General features: G+C 42.9%; 1 protein-coding gene across 1 annotated transcript in view; it reads right to left on the bottom strand.

Moving 5' to 3' along the window:
• The window catches only part of ARHGEF26 (Rho guanine nucleotide exchange factor 26), a 103112-nt gene extending 80281 nt beyond the window's left edge, over positions 1–22831 (bottom strand). Inside the window, exons 1-4 of the mRNA XM_069975468.1 lie at positions 22566–22831; positions 15238–16380; positions 11869–11908; positions 7361–7503 (exon numbers count right to left, since the gene is read on the bottom strand). Coding sequence (XP_069831569.1) covers positions 7361–7503; positions 11869–11908; positions 15238–16305 — 1251 coding nt within the window. The 5' untranslated portion in view covers positions 16306–16380; positions 22566–22831. The remainder of the gene's footprint in view (positions 1–7360; positions 7504–11868; positions 11909–15237; positions 16381–22565) is intronic.
• Positions 22832–25880: the final 3049 nt, after the last annotated feature.

The raw sequence follows: 25880 nt of genomic DNA, 5'->3' as shown, positions 1-25880 counted from the left end.
CCAATCAGATTCCACCTTTCATTTTTAAAAGAATCAGTGAGGAATGAAAGGTGGAATCTGATTGGTTGCTAGGGGCAACTGAGCCAATTCTACTTTACACCATATTTGATAAATCTTTCCCAATGTGTGGACATAGCTTCACCCTGTAGTCTGCATTTTTGTATTGTTACTAGGGATGGTCTGAAACTGCCGAGGTTTGGGTTCGTATGAACCTGAACGCTCAACATCAGATTCCCGCTGTCTGCCCGCTCCGTGGAGAGGGTGGATACAGCCTGAGGACCGCCTGGAAAACTGGGATACAGCCTATGACTATGGCTGTATCCCAGTTTTCCAGGCGTTCCTCCCGCTGTATCCACCCTCTCCACGGAGAGGGCAGACAGCGGGAATCATTGCCGAGAGTTCGGGTTCGTACGAACCCGAACCGAACTCGGTTCGGACCATCCCTAATTGTTACTTCCATTTTTGGAACAGAACTACAAAAAAAAAGGAGCACTGGACCCATCACTGATGGGAAACCAATGCTGACGGATACTCTGACCCCTCAGGTCCTTACTCTTGCTCATTTATCCAGCTTCCAGGTATACTACAACTTATAAAAAGGGAAGGTACTGTCAGAAAAAGCCTTCTTGTTTAATTTAGGTTACTCTGTTAATCGTATGTAATTTTTACATTTTCCATGTTATTAACCATGGAAACTCTCAATAGTGTGACACGTCCTTTTCTGTAGAGCTCACTTTTCAGTAGTCATCTCAGGCAGTATTACACCTCAATGATAAAGCTAGAGGGAGGAAACACAGTAACCACAACTGACAAAAGGAGGTGTGGATGGGTCACCTTCGCTTGTGGTTGTAGGTCCTGATCAGCAGGACGCGCGCGCCCCCTCCCATTTACTCATAGCAGGACAATGAGCAATGCAGAACTCTACGCCGTTCTTCCTCAGTGTGAACGGGGCCTTTGAGGGTGGCTGCTACTTAAATGCTTTGGGCCAACCACATTGTCAGCACTAGGAGGGATCAGCAGAGTCTGCTGGAGGTTCCATTTCATATAATAGTCCAGGTGTGTGGTTATAAGAAACTAAAACCCTGGATAAGGCTATAACTGGGTCTGGGAGTAGCTCTGCGAGCTCTCTCATAGAAACACTGAGGCAGGCGGGAAGGAATCCGCAGCAGAGAGCTACACCATGGAATTCCGTCAATTTTACTCAGTGTGAAAATACCCTAAGGAGCTAGTGTCTCTGAGAAGTTGTGACTCCTTCTATATATTTATTTAACCCCTAGATAACACTAATAATGTTGTACGTCCATTCCCTGTAGAGGACTAAAAGGACTTGTCCAGTTTATAAAGTAGCTTCCTATAAACAGGCAGCAATTTCACTGCTTATCTTCCATTTTACATTACACAATGTTTTCACCTACTAACCACCTTCTTATTTTTGCTTTTGTTTTCAGCACTATGTTATACTTTTTTTTATTGTACCTGTTCAGCTTGCTTAACCAAATACCTGAGGATTCACGCTGAACAGTTCACACTCAAAGCATGATTTACACACTTCATATGCATCTATCTATATATTTGAGGGGCTAGTTCTCTTTTGCCCAGGGCATGGTATGTCATCACATCCCAAAACCAGTTTTACAGGATAAACATAGAAAAATTTTTAACTGGAAAAATCCATTTTCAATCTATAGAAGTAACATAGAACACGGTAACACAGAACATGTAGCTTCTTTACAATGGTTCAAACATAGGCTGAAATGTTTAAGCAAAAATAAGATATCATGCTCACATAAACCCAAGCCATCATCTCCTTTTCCTTCCAGCACATAATACAGTTGCTCTATGTCACTGCTGGAAATATCCCCATATGCTCTTATTTGCTTCAGATGGTACCAAGGACCAAATGTTTATAAGAAATTCACAATGCACAAAAAGCAGACACTTTTCTAGGGGAAAATAAGGAATTGATAGAAATGACTTGACTTATGGGATGAACAGTAAACTTGGAATCCAAGCTTTTATTTGGAGAATTAATAGGCCACTACTAACTGCATATGTTCCAGAAGGCATTGAGTAATCAGCCATGGTTGGACCCATCTTTTTTTATTGGGTGAAAAACAAACAGCTTTAGATTTTTTTTGTTGGGGAGGTACATTCTAAGTGCACCCGTGGCTTCTTAAAGCAAGGTTTGGGCATTTTTTGAAATTTTCTTTTCCCTAGCCCCCTTCTCCAATTCATAAGCTGTTGGTGTCATTGATTCTGGCACCCAATATGCTACTGAGGGCCTAAAATGTCAACTAGGGGTCATCACTGCTTGGCTTTCAATAAGAAAAAACACTTAGGCACACATCCTGTCAATAGATGACCAGTGGTGCGCTCTCCTTGACAGTCCATAGGCTTAAAGCGAATGTATGACCAGGTATACAGCTTTTAGCTGATCGGTGCCGGGGCAGAGATCCCAGTGACGTGGTCCTTTCTGAGAAACATCGCCTGGTTCCATCACTTAGTGCCATTTTTTCTGCCATGCACTGACCCTGTTCTATGCACTGGAGGTGGCTATGCCCTCCCATCTATGATGTAGCTCCATTAGAATTAATGAAGCATGGATGGCTGATTCTCTTTATGATGCCAAAAACGAAAGGTGTGAACCTATAAAATTAAATAAAAAATCTAGAACAGAAGAAAAAAGTTCTCTGATTGCAATGCATTTTCTAATGTTAGTGTTTCTATAGTTATTCCTCTCACCATGTTTACCTATATTCATGTATGCACCTTTGTATCAGATAACCTCATACATGTAATCTTTTGTGAATATTCTACATTCAAGGTTACTTTTGGTTTTACATTATGTTCGTTGTGGAGATTAGCTGAATAATACAGCCAAGTATGTAACAACTGGATCTAATGAAGAGACTGACAATACCACCCCTGGCGCTCACCCTACAGAAGCTCACAGTTAGGGTAGGTTCACACTACAGAATTCCACCGAAAGAACTGATCGGTCTATTCTCTTGTCAGAACGCGGAATCGGCCCGGCTATAGAATGGTGTCAATGGAGCCGGCGGATATGCGTGCCGCCGTGAAAGGGGACACATTCTTTAGTGCTTTATAGACAAAGTCAACAGTGGGTGCAGAATACAATAGTGGGTGCAGAATACTATTAATGTTATAGTGATATTACAAGTAGGGCAGTCAGTTTAACCCTATGTGGAGCTTATATTGAGGGCATTTAGATTTGTGACTTTGCAGTTTTGTGTCCCAGGTACAAGGCCAATAACTATGAGTAGGATTGGGCATAGTGGTGCAATACCTAAATACAGTGTGTATAAGCCTTCACAGCTGTAATACCTTATCTATAGATGCATTGGAGACTTTATAACAGTACCAGATAAAATGCAAAACACGGTAAACTTCATTACAGAATGTATAATGACAAAGTCCATAGACACTACACCTCATAAATAAACACGCACAGCTCCTGATGATGCCTACCCAGCACACCAGGCAAATATCATAGACAAGATTCCTAGGGCCAGGTCTCTCGTCAGTTATGGTGATGAATGCTAACTTGGATTTGTGAACGGAATACGGAGATCCAGGACTTGGCTCGTGTCCACATTGCCCTCCACAGAGCTGGGAAACAATCTCAGTTCATTCAGTCAGTTCTGCAATTATTATTATTATTTCAACTGAGGTTTTAATGGTTATAAATGAGCAAACAACAAAGTCATGCAGTAGGAGATTTATGGATCCAATTTGTGATTTCTCTGGGCCCCACAGGTGGCCGTACAGCTAATTCTGGAAACATCTGTCCTCACGAAATGCATGCAAGTTACTTATTTCTGTTACATGGGCTCTTTATTTTTCCTAACCAACATAGCATGTGGCATGTGTTCATAGCGTTCAACTCACACTTGTCTGTATATATGTATGGGTATGTGCAAATTACATTTCTGATTTCTATTTAGTATACACATCAGGAAAGCTCTTGTGCACATACAAGCTTATGTTGCCTAATGGAGGCCTAACTAGTCTCCTTTTGGTCCCCATTTGGCTATTATAGCTACGTAATCGGCGCCGAAAATTCCAAAGCCTCCCATTAAAAGAGATAGCAGGTGGGATTCAGCGTGGAGACCACGGGCGGCGATTCCTAGCGGAATTTTGGTGCCTTTGGTGAGTATACTGCAAAAAAATAAAGTATGGAATAGTGTAGTAAACTATGGTACCCCGTCCAACCATATCTACTAACCAGATACGTATAGACCTATGGGTGGTGGATGCCAATGGTTGGCAAACATCACAGGCATCTATTGAATTACTATTGATCATTTGGGTTTGTGCAAACCCAACCTTTTGGCAAGTTCGCTCATCTCTAGTCACAGACTATTACTATCTCAAGAACGGGGGCTACAACCATGGCTGGAAGCCAGGAGGCAGCAGCAGATAGGTGAGCCTTCTGGCTTCCTTACCTAGTGACAGGTCCTCTGTAAATGACTGCCAGACACTTTTTAAACACTTTTGCAGCACACTTGACACACTTGGTGTGCCTTGCCATGAACTCGTTTTGGTGGTAGAGTAAGCCAACTAACAGGAGCTACAAACTAGGCAGTACTTACGATTACAGATACATATAGTATATAAGTATATCTCACTGTATCTGTGTACATTATCACATTACCTGTACATGTAAAAGGATCCTTAGCCTACACTTGACTTGGTTGTCTAGATGTTAAACCAATCATAGAAGGACAATTGTATTTATTATTGATAATATGTTCCACTATGCCTTAGATGTCCCTACACATAATGTAGGTAGGGTTAATTGATAATAATCCACGTAACCCACTTTGTGTCACAATTATTTCTACTTTATCGATGTATAACTAAAAATATAAACTTAAAGTGACACTGTCACCCCCTTTGTGCATTCTGACATCTCTACACAGGTGTAAAGGCTAAATTTAGCGGTTTTCATAACTTATATCATACGTCATGGTGCTTGTTCAAGTAAAAAATGATCTTTTATCAACTGCAGATTGTGTTAAGTGGGCGGGGCCTCGGTGGCATTAGTGCCGCTTAGCCCCACCCACAGCGCCACTGTTGGCCCCGCCCCCTTTAGGCCCATTGGTGGGTCGACCTAGAGGGGGTTGGGCCTAGACCTTTAGGCCAGCCTGTTCCAATGGTCGGCGAGGGGGTGGGGCCAATGGTGGTGTTGTGGGCGGGGCTAAGTGGTGCTAATGCCGCCCACTTAACACAATCTGCCGTTGATAAAAGATGACTTTACTTGAACAAGCACCATGACGTATAATATAAAATAAGGTATGAAAAACGCTAAATTTACCCTTTACACCTGTATGGAGATGTCAAAATGCACAAAGGAGGTGACAGTGTCACTTTAAGTAGCCAAATCTAGTCTACTACACAGCCTGTGGGATAGGGAGGTTCACATGGGGGCCACATATAATGAATGATAGTTAACATACGTCTCACATCTGTAGCTGCTGTTCTTCCTCCCAAGTCAAGCACACAGAGTGAAAAGACTGGCTCCCACTCAACTAAAACACAAGCCTCTTCCAATGGTCTCAGCATTTCAATAACCCGCTAACAAAAACCATTACACACACTGAACGGTGTGCACTAAACTTCTCTCTGCTACCGCAGAACTTCCCAAGGTCTCTCGCTGCTCTCCCCAGCATGGGTCTGTTCCCTCCCCTCTTTCCACAAAGACTCACTTTGTGGTGTACTGAGGGACAAAGGATGGGTGCCATGCAACCTAGTCCAACCTCTATTGATTCAGCTATGGGAAAAAGGCTTCAGGCAGAGATGCTGCTCCACTACTGGTTAAACTTGCTACATCTCTATCATCCATTAGTAACTCATTGATTTAGGTAAAAACTTGTAAGTCATCTACATATGGCTGCAGACCAAAAGGCGCATTTTAGTTTATCAAAGAAATAAGTAATACAAGAAATAAGAAATAATTTAACAACTATTAAAATACTGCTGAAATAAATTAGTGTAATGCATAAAAAACAAAACTTTTTCTTAAAGCATATCTGTACTTTCAAAAGTCTCTTTTATAGTAACCCTTCAGAGTGATGAAAACAAAGTTTTAGTGCTCTCACTCCTGTTATTGAGTCTCTAAGGCTCCTCTCCATGGTACATTGCTATCTCTCAATCTTTCTATTTCAGGTGGTAGGACTAGAGCTGGGCTGTTTGCCTGAAGTTAACATTGCTGATGAAAGTGCACAGGACTAAACTGGCTAGCACTATGGATGATGTACAGTACACTACTACAGATGGCATGTAGGAGGGAGAAGGGGTTTCCTGATGCACTGTGCTATGTAAACAGAAAGAAAAAAAACAGGAGCAAAGCATGCATATACTGTAGTGTACTCTAAGCACAGAACTGCTGCTGAAGATGACGTACAATGATGATAACATTCAGGAGGCAACACCACATACATACAGTAGTAGTAACCTTGGTACTTACACAAGGTGGTGAAAGATGACAGAGAGGCCTTGATTTACCTTTCAGATACAGACAGGCTCACAGTTTGAGGGTACATAGCCCAGGCTCTCTCCTGAACAAAGGACTATCTAAGCTCCACTCCAACTTCCTAGGTCCCACCTTGGTCTCTGTTACAAACTAAGCCTTGAAAGTAATGAGCTTGTATCTTTAGAGATGTAGGTAGACAGCCTTCACCAGGGCAAATGTTTGCCGTTTTAAAGGGGTTATCCAGCGCTACAAAAACATGGCCACTTTTCCCCCCTCTCGTCTCCAGTTCAGGTGTGGTTTGCAATTAAGCTCCATTTACTTCAATGGAACTGAGTTTGAAACCCCACCCAATCAGGAGACAAGAGAGAGGGAAAAGTGGCCATGTTTTTGTAGCGCTGGATAACCCCTTTAAATGTTCTGGAAGAAGGCAACATTGCTAACTTTTGCCTCCTGGTCCACAGCACCTGGGGTACCTGCTACCACCCAGCTATGCCCTTATATATTATTTTGATGGGTTTGAAAACCAACATTAGACAGTAGCAGGGTTTATTATTGGAGTACTCCAGCTTAAAGAACATGCAATTTCAAATTAAATCAATGGGGTCAACTTCTGTCCATGCATAGTGTCTGTCAGTCAGCGCCTGTCCATGCATAGCGTCTGTCAGCATCTGTCCTCATTTTGGTGACATACCCTGGCCACAGAAGGCACAAACATTATGTGAACCCAGTCTTATGATGATACTATGAAATTATGCAGATATATTCACAATGTTTGATATTTTAGACATACAATGTGAAATAACCTAAGCCAATCTCAGCTCAGCCACAAGTTAATATGGTGTACATGACATGACATGAACTTACCACTGACAGCTGACTCCATGTAGACCTTAGAGGTTTATACAAGACAACAATGCGGTCTTCTTTTGGCTCTTTACAATCGGCTTCCTCGTCTGAATCAATATCTAGAGCCTTCTCCTTGTAGTTTTGATACAGGACAGCATTCTCTGAAAACAATGGGGGAGGCCATGTATTATTAAGAGGCAAGTGTTCTATAATGGAAACAGAATGTCCACACAGCATCAATACTAGAAAGTCTCGGCATTCAACAGCACGTAGCATCTGTTTCATATTCTTCTGTATCAATATTGTAGCCTTCATGGAAACTTCTCTGGCTCAATGCCAAGATAAAAATAGCATGTAATGCCTATGTTTGTATACACTGATATACTTGCCGGGACATTGTATTATTAATGTATCGCTTCAGTGGGGGAGATGAGAACTGCATAAGTAAACTCTCTGAAGTTAATAATGTAGATGCAGCTCAAGATAACAGTCCTCAATGTGGCGACGACTTCTAGGAGTTCAGTTTGTGCTGCAAATATTTAAAAGGAATCGGTCAGCTGTAATTCAGGTTCCAAACTGCTGAAACTGTTAGATAGCTGTTAGTTCAAAGAGACACATGATATTCTTCATATATCTGTCTGTCCTTCCAAAACAAAGGAGAATGCTTTTATTCTCTGATTAGAAGAGACGGTCCCAAGCCCCTAAAGTGCAAAGGGCTGTAACGCCTCCTAACTCCCCTCCCATCCCTGTCCCTACTTGGGGCTCTGCCTCCAGCTGACTGTTAATCAACTAGGGACAGGGATGGGAGAGGGAGTGAGGAGACATTACAGCCCTCAACACTTCAGGCGCTTCTTTGACATTAAGTCCAGCATTTTCTGCACCAGGCTTAAAAATGTTCCCATCGCGCAAAGGTTTGCAGGATTTACAGCGCAATGCCCCCCCTCCCCCCCCCCATGTGTCTTGTTGACCTGACAGCTATCAAACAGTGTCAGCAGACGGAAACCTTAAAGGGGCACTCTGGTGAAACTAAATTATATTTTTACATTTCTTGTACATCACTCTGCCTTACCCCTTACAATATTACCCTATGGTCTATAGTCTTTATGTATCTGACATATTAGTTTAAACAGCACAAACTGGATCCCCTGCTATTCTATTACACTGGAAACCAAGGTCACAGGTAGAAACTGTTTTTTTTTTGTTATTCTTCATAGCTCAATGAATACAATAGGCCCATGTATCAAAATGCCTTCAAAAAGTTAGCAACCAGAGGCCAGCTCTCACTTTCTATGCAATACTGGACAAATGAGAGATGATTTTTTAGCTAAGGGGAGGAACATAGCATCAAAACTAACTTATAGATCTATAAAAGTAATGACAGAAGCCCGCCTATACCAGAGACACTACAAGTACGCTGGACATGGATCAGAAACAAAACCTTGTGACAAATTGTACTGTCACTTTTTTGTACTTTACACTTTGGGCAGGCGTCCAATATCCAGGCAGCATACATTCACAGCAGTGTTTGTATGAGAGAAGTCATAGCCTAGCAACCCTCCAATTCACTCTGAAAAACAGGCTGCTCTGCACTACGTGTAGGTTGCTTTTTTACCATTTTCCTCAAGTAGACATCAGGTGATGTGCAAAGTGACAACTAGCAGAGGTAAACATATACCATCAAACAGTAACAATATCTACAACACCAGACAGTAAACAGATTATAATCTCTTAAAGGGATAGTATTATTTTACCTCCATTAATTGCAGTGGTATTGATATATATTTAGTGACAAACACTACAACGCTTCTTCATGTAGTCTTACAAAGTAGCCAAATATGTTGAATGTAATCATCAACCAACACCATGAAACCAGGTGCCTCTCCCACACCAAACAGTCCAATATATAACTAGTCATGATAGTTTCACTTGTGCATTTAAAGTGAACCTGTCATCACTTTCATGCCTCCTAAACCACAAGTCATCAGGATGGTCCCTGGCAGCTTCTCCCTGTCCTACCAGCCTTGATTGATAGATTCCTCCCTATACCCAAACAGAAAGTGACCTATCAATCAGGGATCACTCTCCAGATAGATAATTACAGATAACGTTTATGGACATTGGGCAAATTCCTATTGGTGAAATGTATTTTTGTGCCTTTTGTGACATGCAGAAGGAACGGTAAACCAGGACATTGTTTTCCAGTGTCCTCGGTGTGTGCCAGGTAGTTTCACAATCACACAGGATCTAAGTGTATCAGCGCGGGCACTGAACATGATGTTCCACAGCGCCACTGTCTCCATTCCATATGGACTGAAGCAAAAACAAAGCTAAAGAAGGGAAGGAATGTCAGCTCTCTCCATGTATCCCTGCCAGTGGATGCACCACTTGAGTCTGGTACAGAAGTTTTTCAATAAGAAATATATATATATATATATATATATATATATATATATATATATATATATATATAAAATAGAACACCGCAGCACTCCAGATAAATTAAAAAAACTGTGGTATTTATTTTCACCCAAAAACTTGCGACGTTTCGCTCTCACTGAGAGCTTTATCACTGCTTGATAAAGCTCTCAGTGAGAGCGAAACGTCGCAAGTCTTTGGGTGAAAATAAATACCACAGTTTTTTTAATTCATTCTGGAGTGCTGCGGTTTTCTATTTTTTATACATTTTGCACGATTGGTCCCTTGTGCTAACCGCTTGGCACCATCAGTTTTTCATTTGAGGAGTGCTGCAGGACTTTGTTTTTTCTATATATATATATATATATATATATATATATATACATATACACACACACATATACACTCAGTAAGATTAAAACCCTCACAGCTGTTACCATGATAAAGGAGAAACTCCATTAAAAGCATTTCCCAATTGGATTATCCCGTAGGGAGTCCTTAAGATTCCCTAATAAATGTTTCATGCTTTGTGCTACTGTGGCCGCCCTTGAATGCATATGAGTTTGTTGCCTGGCAACTGGTGCTAAAGGAGGCCAGTGACTACACGAAGCCCACCATTCCTATAAAGCCTGGCACTTTTACCCATCAGAGTGAGTATGTCAGCGTACCCTAAGTGATGGTGTCTCATGCACAAACATGCAATGTTCTGAGAAGTAGGAATCTTAGGGTGGCACAAAGAAAAAGCATCTATATACTACTCTCTTTGTGTCCATTTCATAGTTTTGCTTGAGTTGGCTCATTTATCTAGTAGCGTCATGCAGGTAGTAACCTGGGCTTGCTTATACTGTATACTGATAAGACACGCACACAGTATGCAGTCTGGTCACAGAGATCATTGAGGTTAAGTTGTAGACACAACACATATTAGAATGCTGATTTACTAGGTAAGGAAATATAATAGCCAAGAGAAGTCTCATTTGATCACTTCTAAACCACATTGTACAATCTAAGGGGTTAATCTACAGGAGGAGGAAAGACATCCACAAGTCACTGGCTGGGGACAGTTAAGTGGCTCCATTTTACATATATTCTACCTCTCAAATCTGTCACTAGGTTTATTCCACCTTAAATGAGGGCAGCATAACCTAGTGACAGAAATGCTGAACAAATTGGTGTATTACTTACATCATTCTTTTCAGCCGTTCTCCTAATATGCAGGAGAATAGGATTCTTACCACACCCCTCCCCCCTGCCCTCCAGCTGCTGATTGACAGGTGACTGCCTATACACAGCATGGATAGATAACTGCCAATCAGCAGCAGGTGGGCAGAGTTTTCTGCCTCATGAATATTGAGGACTACTGGGCTCATGTACATAATGTAGAGTACTCCATCCTCCATGTTATTAAGAATGATATCTCTGAATCAGCTGTATAGAACAATAAAAAGTAATACATCATTCTGTTCAGCTTTTCTGTCACTAGTCTGTGCTACCCTGAGATAAGACACATAAACCTACTGACAGTCTCTTTGAAGAGGTTACATTTTCTCAGAAGGACTGGGCATTACTGGTTGTGAGTGACCATCAGCATTTCATTGTCATGTACAAAGTGTTCATATGAACATCTCCTGCGGTACAATGTTGTTTCGACAAAATGCATTGATGGTCTATGATGTTCAGTATATATCATCACAATATCAGATCCCCTTCTGATCATGTGTTTACCAGAGCTGTGGCATCACCATACATGCAGAAACAGTAGAAAAGCAGACAGCTCCATACACTGTGTAGTGGCCAAGCTGAGTTACTGCAACTCCCACTACTGCTGCTAACTGGACTGTTTCACTGTATATGGTGGTGCCACAACTCTGGCAAACAGCTGAGCAGCAGGGGTCCCAAGTGGTCACTAATCTAATATTGATAATCTATTAAAAGGATAGCTCATCTATAAACTTTTCTTGGAAACCCATTTAGCCTTTATACATATGCATACGTAAACGTTACTATAAATACCAACAGGACCAACGTTATATTACAATAAAGGACAATAAATTAGGATATTTCCTGATACATATTACTGATCTTATATATATATTCATCTCTTTACATACCTTCCCCATCAAATGTTCCTTGGCCTCGCAGAATTTTGCGCTTCGGAAGACAAGAAAAAAAAAGATAGCTATTAATAGGAGTATTCCCGAAGTGCTGTACATATCAAACTATGGAAAGCAGAGAGATAAAGGGCTATTTATATATCTAAGTAAACACAGTAAAATATACTCTGGATCAATGTTTTACAAAAAAATGTGTCAACAGGCCTGGTGTGTCAGGACACTGTGAACTACATATACTATATACTGAGGGGCAGTTATCTCCAAACCCCACTGTCTACAAAACTACAAGTCTCAACATAATGTTATCTGACATTGTATGATGGGAGTTTTAGTTTGGCAACAGATAGCAATGGGATGTAGGCTACTGCTGGTTGACACTCTGTACTGGCAGGGACTTCATGTGTTTAGTCTCTTTTTTTTCAACCAGCACAAAACTAAAAAGCTACCTTTTTAGTCTTAAGGCTTTATTTCACATCGGCTGTTGATTTAGATTTTGAACGTTATGACAGGTACACTTTAAGGCAAACATCAGTCACGGCTTATCCTTAGCTGATTGGTGCCAACACTTGTCACCCCACGAATTAGCTTTTCAGAACAGAACGAGTGCTCTGAAAGCTGAAAAGCCTCGGCTCCATACGTATATAGAGAGCAGCATGACGACAAACATTCTGCTTCATCAAGGGATCAGGTTACACTCTTCACCGGAGCCAATAGTGGAAGACAACAACGTGCAAGAAGAAAGGTAAAAACACATACAAAGACTGTGCAGGTGCACGTCTCAACCACTGCTTGATTCATACATAAGACTGCTTAAGTATCACTCTATAATGTCCTCCATGCTGCTGCTATTTCTGTGGGTGTGCAATAGAGAAATTGGACAGCAGGATTCTGTTTTCTGTGTGTATGCAGTATATGGGAGCCACCATAAAGGAATATCTCTATTAGTGATGAGCGAATACTGTTCGATCGAATAGATATTCGATCGAATAGTGAGATATTTGAATATTCGATATTCGTACGAATATCCAGCGAATATTCGATAAATGTTCGATAAGCGTTCAAAGCCCCCAGCTTCCGGTTTTACCCTCCAAGTGGTCAGATAGATGTTTTTTACTAATCGAATACTTGTTCCCATAGACTTTAATGGGATCGAATATTCGATCGAATATTCGAATATTCGCGGGATATTCATACGAATATCGAATATTCCAATATCTCACTATTCGCTCATCACTAATCTCTATCCAATCTGGAGCGGAGCTGATGGAAAGCTGACACTTACATGAAGCTCACAAAGGGGTAAGCTGGTAAAAAATATGGTCAGCTTATCCTGAAAAGTTACCTGAAAAAAAAACACCTAAACTTCAAAATGTACAGAAAACTTTTGACATATCAAGTTGTCAAGCTACTATTTGTAAAGAAGGGATGGCATTGTGTAAAGCAAAAAGAGCTTAGATGAAAAGTTGAGCCACAGACGGTATTGCAAGACATACTGAATAATCCTAAAACATTTTGCTTCAGCCACCAGTGACTACTTCTGATGTGACATCCAGTCTTCTATAACTAGAAGTACATTTAAAGACACGCACGCTGAAAGGGTTTCACTAGAGGAGATGTGTATACAGAAAAGAATAACCCCTCCTTCAGACTGGCAAAGATCTGATACGTAACTATGTAAGGGGGAACTCCACCTCCTCCTTCAGGACAATTTACAATTGGTGCCAACTAAAAATTCATGAATTAAATGGATTTTTATTAATGGTGTATCCCTAGTTTGACACCTGACATCCTCACTGATGAGCTGTTTGCCAGCACCACAGAGCTGCCATATAAACAGTGAAAAGAGATGGAGGCAGACATACAGTATAAGGCTATGTTCACACTACGTATATTTGAGGCTGTATAGCAACCAAAACAAGGAGTGGATTGAAAACACACTGTTCACATAATGTTGTAATTGAGTGGATGGCCGTCATTTAATGGCAAATATCTGCGGTTATTTTAAAACAACGGCTGTTGTATTCAAATAATGGCCGTTATTTACTGTTATATGGCGGCCATCCACTCAATTTCAACATTGTGTGAACAGATCCTTTCTGTGTTTTTAATCCACTCCTGGTTTTGGTTGCAATACTGACTGAAATATACTGACTGAAATATACATATACTGACTGAAATATACTGACCGAAATATACGTAGTGTGAACCCAGCCTGTAGCTGTATCACTTCTATATTTTCCTTATAAACTATTTTTTCTCTCCTCTGACCAGACTCCTGTCTTCTAAAACTTTTCTAAAACATCCCTGATCTTCTCATGAGACTTGTCATTACCTTATCCTGAATTCTGCTGCTATACATACATACGGTGTATGTTTATAATATATATCATCACAAGATGGTGTTGAGCAGGATTGGGAAAGGCTCTGTTCAGCACCACACTTGTCCATGAACTGTGTCTGTTATTACAGCTTGGCCCTATTAATGAATGGGTATAATACCCAGCGCAGCTTATGGACAGAGCTGGTAACACTTTATAGACATAAAGGAAATATAGAGCTGTCATCTATTAAACAATTTTTGCAGTGAAACAGTGAATAGACGTAGTTACAATAACAAAGTTTACAGGCAAAGCTAAAGAGGATCTGTCATCTCTCCTGCTGTGTCTATTCGAGTAAGTACTTGTATTCGTCATGAAATAATTCTAGGGAACCTATTCATAGAACATCTTCTTTATGTCATTCCTCCTGGAAATATATATATAAATTGACAACTGGGTGTTACCAGCTTTGTCAGGGGTGATTTCTGAAAATGTCAGATTGTGTATGGACACCATATTTATTCATACATGTCCAGGAGGAATATTAGAGGAATGTCATAATGTAGAATTATGAGAAATACTCCAGAGTTGTTACTTCATGAGGAATACAAGTATCAACTAACACAGATACATTGTCTGTTGGAGTCAAAAGTAACAAACTAAACCCAATGAGCATAACTAAAATAAAATAGGGGCAATAAATAACAACTGGAGACCAAAAAACTGATCAGCCAATCATAGCTTAGCTTTCATTTCACCAGCACTCATTAAGCTATGAAAGCTGAGCTGTGATTGGTTACTATTAATTGATAACATTATAAGGTGGGGCCAAGATCAGGGGTGATAACATTATAAGGCGGGGCCAAGATCAGGGGTGATAACATTATAAGGCGGGGCCAAGATCAGGGATGATAACATTATAAGGCGGGGCCAAGATCAGGGGTGATAACATTATAAGGCGGGGACAAGATCAGGGGTGATAACATTATATGGCATTAGATTATATATATTAGCATAAGCTGAATACTACAATGATAGAACTACTTACTTTGATTCTTCCCAGACTAGAGAAGCGTTCTTTATCTTCTACAACAGCTTTGAGGATTGGTTGGGACATTCTATTATTCTTTTTCCTATCTGTAGAGTTGTTAAACTCCACACCACTTACTACTGCCCTTCGATAGGATGTGGACCTCAGCCCTCTACGCAGCGAGCCTGGACTTTCCGTCTCTGCATCTCCATCTCTATCTTCTGGGGTAGCCTCCCGGCTACTTGAACTGGTCTCTACCAAGCTCCGGGTCTTAAGCAATCTTCTGCTGGGCTCCATATTGTGATTGTTCTGTGCACTATTCTTATTTGCGGTCACCTTTATATCAGAGGCTAAGTCTTTGGGAATGATTTGTCGCTCCCCTACTTTGAGAGACACTGCACTATTTGTACTCAGAACGATGGACTGCCTTTCAGGGTTCGATGGGACTCTTTGTAGAGGCTGTTTTTCTTCCAAAGAAGGTTTTGGAGAGCTAGGCAACGAATTTGAAATAAAAATATTCGTGTCCTGCGTTATGCGAGATTGAGCGCAGTTACTAGTGGTAACCATCCCATTAGATACCAATCCAGTACTGGATCCAAACACAATCTTTTCCCGGTCAGGTGATAGTGTAACGCTGTTAGGTGTCCGCCTTGAAACCATTGGTTTTGGGCTCGAAGAAGAAAGGTTTTCACCGTTCGTAAACGTAATAGAATTATTAGAAACCACTTTTAAGACCTGAGATGAGCGCCTGTGCCTTGGGGACATGGGTTTATATTCCAGACATGATAGGGAAGATGAGGAGTGTAATTTGCCATTAGGACGGTGCAAGTACGTTCCTCCTTGGGGATGTATCCTGCTCTCTGGAGAACTTGTAATCCTTTCGGCTGGTTGAGTCACTGTGAAAGACTGCTTGTCCTCCACTGGGAAATCAGTAATAAGCAATCCATTCGGGCTCTGATAAGACTGTGGTCTTGGTCTGGGGCTGTAGTACAGTCCCTCTCCGTGCGGAACATGAGAATTAGCTTTCCTCCACAATGGAACAAACTTAACATCACTGGGAAACTCCACCTCACTTTCTGCCTCCATGGTAACGTTTGTTCATTCTTCAAAAGCCACCAAAATCCTAATGAAGGTCATAAAAGCTCCAGCAATTCACCATTCCTAGAGAGAAGATAAAGTTAGGTGCAGGATATACAAAGCATTATGTTTCATTCCTTACATGTTCATTCCAGTCCCTTATTTTAATGATAAAGTACAGGACTCCTAAGCTTCACATTGCAGACCACACAGAATTAACCACTTCAGCCATCCCTTGTACACATCCCAGACATTTCTTCTTCACTCTAGACTTATATATATATATATATATATATTTATTTTATATGATGATTACGTGTCTTGGCTTAGGGACTTGAAAGATACTGTATCTAAGAGCAGTATCTGTATCTGACATGCTTCTATGCATCCCATAGAAGATGACAACCTATAGCTGTTGTTTTCTATGTGGTTTTTCACTTATGTGGATTTGTGTGGGTGTTTGTATGTGTTATAAGCAATGCAATAAAAATCTGCAACATGTTGAGTGCAATAGTTACAAAAACCACAGAATTCTCTAGGAGTAAACTGTGAATCTGGCTACAACACAGGTCATGTAGCCAAAGGCTAGGTTCCCACAAAGTATTTTTGCTCAGTATTTTGCAACCAAAACCCGGAGTGGATTAAAAACACAGAAAGGCTCTGTTCACACACTGTTGAAATTTAGTGGATGGCCGCCATTTAATGGCAAAAGATTTCCGTTACTTTATAACAATGGCTTTTGTTTAAAAATAAAATGGCAGCCATCTACTAAATTTAAACAGTGTGTGAACATAGCCTTTCTGTGTTTTCAATCCACTCCTGGTTATGGTTGCAAAACACTGAGCAAAAATACTGTGTGTGAACATAGTCAAAGATTGAGCCTTATGCTGGGTCCCAACTAGTATAAGTAAATAGGGTCATGTTGAGACCAACTAGTGGCCCTAACCATGACCCAATAACCCAAAGAGATCATGCAGGGTAAATTTCCAGTTGCAGTGGCAGCCATTTGCAGGTTTCACCATTACCCGAATTGACGTACATTGGCATGAATCGGGGAATGCAACACAGCGATCTTGGGGCACACAGCCCATGTTGCCATTCAGCCATATCCTACATAAGCAGAGATTTTTCTTCCTGCACCAGGTGCAGAGGCAATTTTTGGGAACCTATCCTGTGTCGGACTGGGTTACCTTGGGCCCACCAGGGAATATGATTCTAGGGGCCCACCCAACATACACCAGATATACCCGGGCGCCAAACCTTTCACATTATTATAGCAACTTTGCACAGAGCTGTGTATGTGACCACAGATGCTATCTCACTGCTAGTAACTTGTCAGCAGGTTAACATATAAGAGGGGGAGTTACAAATGAGTGCACTTAACTCACGGGCGTGTGCAGCAGTGCTGGAGGATTATATGTTATCCTGGAGCTGCTAAACAGGGAGGCCCACCTCATGGTCAGGGGCCCACTATGGGTTTGGGCCCACCGGGGATTTCCCTGCTCCCCTGTGGGTCAGTCCGAGCCTGAACCTATCTAGACATAAGATGGCAATGTTGCGCTGCTGCATAACAACTAATCGTAGTAAATATGTTCGCAACCCACAGGTGGCTACGGCTGTGGATGGATTCTGGTGCCATGATCCCACTCACTTTTATGAGCAGCATGCGGTGTGATTCAGGGAGTGTGGCAAAGCAATCCTGCAGTCATAGCCTAGAATGCTTAATCACAACTAATCATAGTAAATGTGGACACAACCTGCAAGTCACTGCAACCATCTGATGTAATCTGATGTAAGGGGTTCACAAGAAAGGCCAGGAATTGAAGAGGAAAGTTTTCTGCTAGAAATACCTCGCCTATCCAGCTCTGGCAGAATAGGAGCGGAATTTGAGTGGAATTCAAGCTCCATTGACATGTCTATTCTTTGGGTGCGTTCACACTGAGAAATCCGGCCGCATCTCCTGCCGTGGATTCTGCTGCTCGCCCATGCACCATAGACTCCACTCTATGGTCAGGTGGATTCCGCCGTCCGCCTACAAAAATTGACATGTTAATTCTTTGGGCAGAATCCACCTGACCATAGAATCGAGTCTATGGGACAGGCAGAGGTGTGCACGTACTGTAAGTTGTGTATCACGGCCGTGGTTGCACATCGGCAACAACAGTCGTGATTAATATACAACTTATGTTGTGTGAACATAGCCTTAGGGCGGAAAGCGGATCTGCGTCAGGAAATTCTGCTGTGTGAACAACAGAGCGGAAACCCCATTGAACACAATTAGACATTGGCTCTGTTCATATTTTACAGGAGGAATAGCAAGCGGAAATTAAGAGCGGATTCTGCTTCCAATTCCTCAATGTGCACATACCCTTAGGTGTGGATTCCAAATCTGTAGCTAATCCGCCCATAGACTAAAAGAAAAAAATGTTTTGCTTTGTTTCGGTGAATGGAATTTTTTTTTTCTATCAAAATGACTCATTGAGACTCATAACCTAAGATGTATTCTCACCAATACATAAAAGTCAAACATAAAAATTTTTTTAAAAAAACCCTACACGTGTGAACGTGCCCTAACTGGATCTTTCACTGTTTACACTCTATGATCACACAGATAACCAAGACTGATTAAGAAAAATTGTCCATGCGGAATAATGGTCATATCCCGCTGGATGACAAAGCCAATCATCTCTCTAATCTGTGATTTACAGTCGGATTATAGTGAATATCTCTGTGTAAACCTCGGCTTATTTCACCACAAAGCCTGAACATTTTCATTTCATTGACAGCTCGAATAACCACATTCGTGTCTATTAGGGAGAGGATCAAGGGATTAAACCCTCCTCATTCCCTCTATCAGGACCCCGGGGTAACAAGAACGCCCTGGTAGCAGATTTCCCAGGAGCGGCTTTTCACACACTAATGGCTTCCCTATCGGTGACACGGACCTTCACAATACAATCCCTCCGCACCTTGTGTGACCAAGGAAAAACAATCTGGCTTTAAAGGAAAGTTTGTTCTCAGACTTGTGTGAAAAACAATGAAAAGAAAGAAGGTGGAACCCTACAGGGTGACAGATGAAAGTGGGAGAAGTGCATGTAGCGGTGTGTGCCAGGCCGGGAAGGTGGCAGGTGTGACACATGAGCCGCCCTGTACTCACACATCATCCTAAGCAAGCGGCAAGGAGGTAACTGGAAACCAGGAGAGACCCTGATGGGACACAGAGGAGAGAACTGGCTCACCTGCAGGGACCCCCAACACCTCACCTGCCAGAAAGAGGGAAGCTGCCCATACAGGTCACATGATATAGTGGTGTGTCCCAGGGACCCTCTAATACTGACCGAGGCCACATAAGGTATTACAGGGGCCCCCCATATTGTGACCAGGGGTCCCAACCCAACCTCACTGCACTGTGCCTCCCTAATATACTGCGAGGGCAGGTCACTACTCCAAGGCTTGTCAGGAGAACTGGCCACATTACACGGACAGAACGTCAGCCTGTAATGTCTGTGAGGCTGGCAGCATAGACGCTCATAGACATTGTGCAAGGAGATGCTGGGATTTGTAGTACAGTGCTGTGAGGATGTGCTCTGAGGAGATGCTGGGATTTGTAGTACACTGTAAAGTGCCACCGTGGAAAGGCTGTGAGGACATACTGGGATTTGTAGTGCAGCACTGTTAGGGTATACTGAGATTTGTAGTGCAGCACTGTGCTGAGGTTTGTAGAGCAGTACCATGTACCAAGGCTGTGCTGAGATCTGTAGTGTAACACACCATGCTGTAAGGGTATGCTGGGACCTGTAGTGTAATGCACCATACAGTACGGATATGCTGGGATTTGTAGTGCAGTACTGTGCTGTGAGGGTATGCTGAGGTTTTTTTTAATGCAGTACTATGCTGTAAGGGTATGCTGGCATCTGTAGTACAATGCAGCATGCTGTGAGGGTATGCTGGGATCTGCAGTGCAGTGAACCATGCAGTGAGGGTATGTGGGGATTAGTAGTACAGCAAGGGTGTGATGGGAGTTGTAGTACAGTGAGGGTATGCTGGGAGCTGTAGTGCTGTAAGGGTATGCTGGGAGTTGTAGTACAGTGGGGGTATGCTGGGAGTTGTAGTGCTGTAATGGTATGCTGGGAGTTGTAGTACAGTGGGGGTATGCTGGAAGTTGTAGTGCAGTGGGGGTATGCTGGGAGTTGTAGTACAGTGGGGGTATGCTGGGAGTTGTAGTGCAGTGAAGGTATGCTGGGAGTTGTAGTGCAGTGGGGGTATGCTGGGAGTTGTAGTACAGTGGGGGTATGCTGGGAGTTGTAGTGTAGTGAGGGTATGCTGGGAGTTGTAGTACAGTGAGGGTATGCTGGGAGTTGTAGTACAGTGAGGGTATGCTGGGAGTTGTAGTGCAGTGAGGGTATGCTGGGAGTTGTAGTACAGTGAGGGTATGCTGGGAGTTGTAGTACAGTGGGGGTATGCTGGGAGTTGTAGTGCAGTGGGGGTATGCTGGGAGTTGTAGTGCAGGGGGGGTATGCTGGGAGTTGTAGTACAGTGGGGGTATGCTGGGAGTTGTAGTGTAGTGAGGGTATGCTGGGAGTTGTAGTACAGTGAGGGTATGCTGGGAGTTGAAGTGCAGTGAGGGTATGCTGGGAGTTGTAGTGCAGTGAGGGTTAGCTGGGAGTTGTAGTACAGTGAGGGTATGCTGGGAGTTGTAGTACAGTGAGGGTATGCTGGGAGTTGTAGTACAGTGAGGGTATGCTGGGAGTTGTAGTGTAGTGAGGGTATGCTGGGAGTTGTAGTACAGTAAGGGTATGCTGGGAGTTGTAGTACAATGAGGGTATGCTGGGTTCTGTAGTACAGTGAGGGTATGCTGGGATCTGTGGTACAATGAGGGTATGCTGGGAGTTGTGGTGCAGTGAGGGTATGCTGGGATCTGTAGTACAGTGAGGTATGCTGGGAGTTGTAGTACAGTAAGGGTATGCTGGGATCTGTAGTACAGTGAGGTATGCTGGAAGTTGTAGTACAGTGAGGGTATGCTGGGAGTTGTAGTACAGTAAGGGTATGCTGGGATCTGTAGTGCAGTGAGGGTATGCTGGGAGTTGTAATGTACTGAGGGTATGCTGGGATCTGCAGTACAATGAGGTTATACTGAGATCTGTAGTACAGTGAGGGTATGCTGGGATCTGTAGTACAGTGAGGTTATGCTGGGAGTTGTAGTACAGTGGGGGTATGCTGGGTTCTGTAGTACAGTGGGGGTATGCTGGAAGTTGTAGTGCTGTAAGAGTATGCTGGGAGTTGTAGTACAGTGGGGGTATTCTGGGAGTTGTAGTACAGTGGGGGCATTCTGGGAGTTGTAGTGCTGTAAGGGTATGCTGGGAGTTGTAGTGCTGTAAGGGTATGCTGGGAGTTGTAGTACAGTGGGGGTATGCTGGGAGTTGTAGTACAGTGATGGTATGCTGGGAGTTGTAGTGCTGTAAGGGTATGCTGGGAGTTGTAGTACAGTGATGGTATGCTGGGAGTTGTAGTGCTGTAAGGGTATGCAGGGAGTTGTAGTACAGTGATGGTATGCTGGGAGTTGTAGTGCTGTAAGGGTATGCAGGGAGTTGTAGTACAGTGGGGGTATGTTGGGAGCTGTAGTACAGTGGGGGTATGCTGGGAGCTGTAGTACAGTGGGGGTATGCTGGGAGTTGTAGTGCTGTAAGGGTATGCTGGGAGCTGTAGTACAGTGGGGGTATGCTGGGAGCTGTAGTACAGTGGGGGTATGCTGGGAGTTGTAGTGCTGTAAGGGTATGCTGGGAGCTGTAGTACAGTGGGGGTATGCTGGGAGTTGTAGTGCTGTAAGGGTATGCTGGGAGCTGTAGTACAGTGGGGGTATGCTGGGAGCTGTAGTACAGTGGGGGTATGCTGGGAGTTGTAGTGCTGTAAGGGTATGCAGGGAGTTGTAGTACAGTGGGGGTATGCTGGGAGCTGTAGTACAGTGGGGGTATGCTGGGAGTTGTAGTGCTGTAAGGGTATGCTGGGAGCTGTAGTACAGTGGGGGTATGCTGGGAGTTGTAGTGCTGTAAGGGTATGCTGGGAGCTGTAGTACAGTGGGGGTATGCTGGGAGTTGTAGTGCTGTAAGGGTATGCAGGGAGTTGTAGTACAGTGGGGGTATGCTGGGAGTTGTAGTGCTGTAAGGGTATGCTGGGAGTTGTAGTACAGTGGGGGTATGCTGGGAGCTGTAGTACAGTGGGGGTATGCTGGGAGTTGTAGTGCTGTAAGGGTATGCTGGCAGGCTGCTTACCTGTGCTAGTTCCCGGTCCCCTTCTAGCTCTCAGTCAGTGACCGCAGTGTAGTCCATTACCGCGCAGACCTGTGACACTTCCCGGCCGCTCTGTAGACACCCGGGCACACGCTGCGCTCTGCGGTTAGTCCCGGTGTCCCGGTGCCGGCTCAGCTCCTCCCGTCACTCCAGGCTCAGCTCCACCTGCACAGGGAGGAGGAAGGTGTCCGTGTCCTCAGGAGTGACAGGCTCACAGTCCAGCGCCTCAGGATACAGGGACGGCCAATACCGCACTCACACACAGCTGAGCAGTGCGGCAGGAACGCAGCTTCACTCCGCACAACTTTACTACACACTCCAACTTCAGCGCTAACCCAGCCATTCCTGTCAGGCGCCACCTAGCGGTGCTGGCTGTCACAAAGTATACTGCTCCACAGCGCTGAATATGCTGCGCCACCTAGTGGGCACTGCTGGTTATCAGCCACAGAGACAGATGTGTTATCAGCTGTTATCTGCCTATTGCCACACTGTGACCCTTTGTAGCGCTATAAATGGATTTTCAGTACAGAGCTACAGTTACAATCCAAAGCAATACACTGATGCATGCAATATTGTGTTACAACCATTTGTAGTGATACCAAAGGTCACAGTGTAGCCCTGGTCATATTCTAGCAGTGTCCCCAACCTAGGGCTGGCAGAGCATGATGGGAGTTTTAGGTTTACAACAGTTAGAGAGACCCTGGTGGGGGCTGAACTGAAGGTTTCTTCCAGAAGGAGTTATACCTGCTACTTTAATAAATTAGCACAATATTAGCATTGAAGTAAATGTGTCCTGAAAGGGTTAACATTATGGAAGTAACTTGGCAGGTATTAAGTTCAGATCATTAGATTTGCAGTTGATTTGTGGAATAAGGCCTCATTCACACAACAGTAAAATCAGCAGTTATGGACCCATTAGTTTGAATGGGTTCGAATGGTCACATCCATACTTGTTATGGAGCTATGATCTATGCTGGAAAAAAAAAATGGACAGGTCATGGTACAGACCTGCAATTGCGGCACAGATCACAAGTGATTTATGAATGGGTATGAGCATTGCAGACGGCATTACGGACGTGTAAATGTAGTCTAAGGCCTTACTCACATGTCCGGTAATCTACAGATCTGTATTTCCATACTGAAGTTAGTGCACATTGATGTCTATTGGACTATTCACACTATCAGTAGATTACAAGGACTCAAACCAATGCTGGAAAAAAAAGGACATGTCCTAGTGCGGACCCAGAGGCTCTCATAGAAATCAATGGGATCGGCTATTTTTTACAGACTGTAACCTTTTGGCGTCCGTACTGTGAAAAAAGAAGGATGAGTGATTAGTTATATGTGGTAGGTTGTGCTTCTAAAAAACGGATTTATGAAAATACAGCGAACGATCGAGCGACGAGCGAGAAATTGTTCATTGTGATCTTTCAACATGTTTTCAAATCATCGTTGGTCGCTTGCTGAAAATTCGCAGATCGCTTCGTCTAAACTGTCTTTCAAAGATTCACCCTATGTGTGAGATAGGCTTAAGCGATCTTAAAACAATCACAATAACGATAAAAACGTATCGTTATTAAGACCAAATCGTTGCCCAAAATCGTTAAACGATCGATTGGGCGAATTATCGCTCCGTGTAAAAGGACTATAACACAGTCTGAAATTGCCCAATATATTTAGGAGTTGCCCTTCAAGGAATTTTCGTAAAGGAATTCTGATTATGGCCTGTACTATGATATTTCCAGGAAACAAAAGTCTTCTTACGTATTTACATCCAACAACAAACTTGTGAAACCATTTCTGCCAGCTGAAGTCAATCAAGATAAAAGAAACACCCAGACAATAAGTCCCTGGAAACGCTACATTCACTTTCCTGCCTGACTTGAATGGAATATTTTTCTTGAAATAAACATCCCATGGCAGCGCTTTACTATGACCACACTCCAAAGATTGCGACAGCCATTGCGACATCACCATTGTGTTTGTGTTGTGTCCTCCAGCAATAAGATACAAGGAATCCTGATACCAAATCTCCTCCTATCTGATTCTCCAATGCATAAAGTATCCCGTTACCTCCTGACACATACAACACATGGCAGACAGCATCATATGCCATCAGATTACAATGGATGCCTTAAAGGGCTGTTCCTGGAGGATTGGAATTAGAATGGGCCTGTGCCATTTAGCAGTCTACTAAGAGCTGCGACATGTAGGGAATCATTCTAGCCATTCCCATCTTCTCAGTCACCAGCTACAGAAAAGGAAATAGGCAATTAAGCCAAAGTAAACCTCCTTGTTATACGCCACATTTCATTCTCATTATACAGGCGATAGGATTTCTTCTCCTCAATGTAAACAGCAGATTGTACATTGAAATAGAAGCTGGGCTCATGGTAGATGTGTCCCTGCACATGTGCAATGTTATTTCTGAAAACAAAGCAATCTCAAGCTCCAAGAAGCTGCTGTCCGAGGTGTCAAGCTGATTCCTTCAAAGAGGAAAGACATAACACCTCATTTTACAAAGACCTGGATTCCCCACAAGTGTCTGGGTTCTTCCCCAGCTGTTCAGATCTTGATGTTATATCTGTGCAATTCACTCCTCTCCAGCCACTGACTTATTGGTTCTGTAATAGATGATGACTATAATAACATTGAGAACCTATGTTACCCTAAAGGAGTCCATACACTTTTAGGCTAAGTTCACACAACATAAATTTTCAATAAATAACGGCCGTTCCAACACCAGCCGCTATTTATTGAAAATTAAAATAACATTGTGTCCTATGGAATCCCGGCCAGAGTGTATACAGTCTGTATACACTTCGGCCGAGATTCTGCAGAGAAAACTGGCATGTTAGTTTTGTGCGGCTGCGATTCATTGAATAGCGTCCGCACAAAACTGACAGTGTAGACAATGTAAAGTTTGGCTCTGGCCGCACTTTACATTGTCTGCTATGGTGATTTGGAAGGCGGGCACACCCAAATGTGCCCACATTCCAAATCAAAAGAAGTGAAGTTTATCTGGCTGGTACTGCCGTAACGGCCAACGTGAACTTCACTGACATTGGCTATTCAGTGACACAGCTGTGTCACGGAAAGGCCACTGTCTTACTAAGTGTGAACTTGGCCTTAAAGGGGTACTCAAGTGAAAAATTATTTTCAAATCAACTGGTGTCAGAAAGTTAGACAGATTTGGTTTAAGAGTAACTTGGATTAAGAGTGTTTTGGTTTAAGAGCTCACAGTTTTTCAAAACTGTGACTTGGTTTAAGAGTATTGCTTTGGTTTAAGAGCGGCAT

Source organism: Dendropsophus ebraccatus, chromosome 6 (genome assembly GCF_027789765.1).
Source record: "Dendropsophus ebraccatus isolate aDenEbr1 chromosome 6, aDenEbr1.pat, whole genome shotgun sequence".
NCBI lineage: Eukaryota > Metazoa > Chordata > Amphibia > Anura > Hylidae > Dendropsophus > Dendropsophus ebraccatus.
This window is presented reverse-complemented; position numbering and strand designations above follow the sequence as displayed.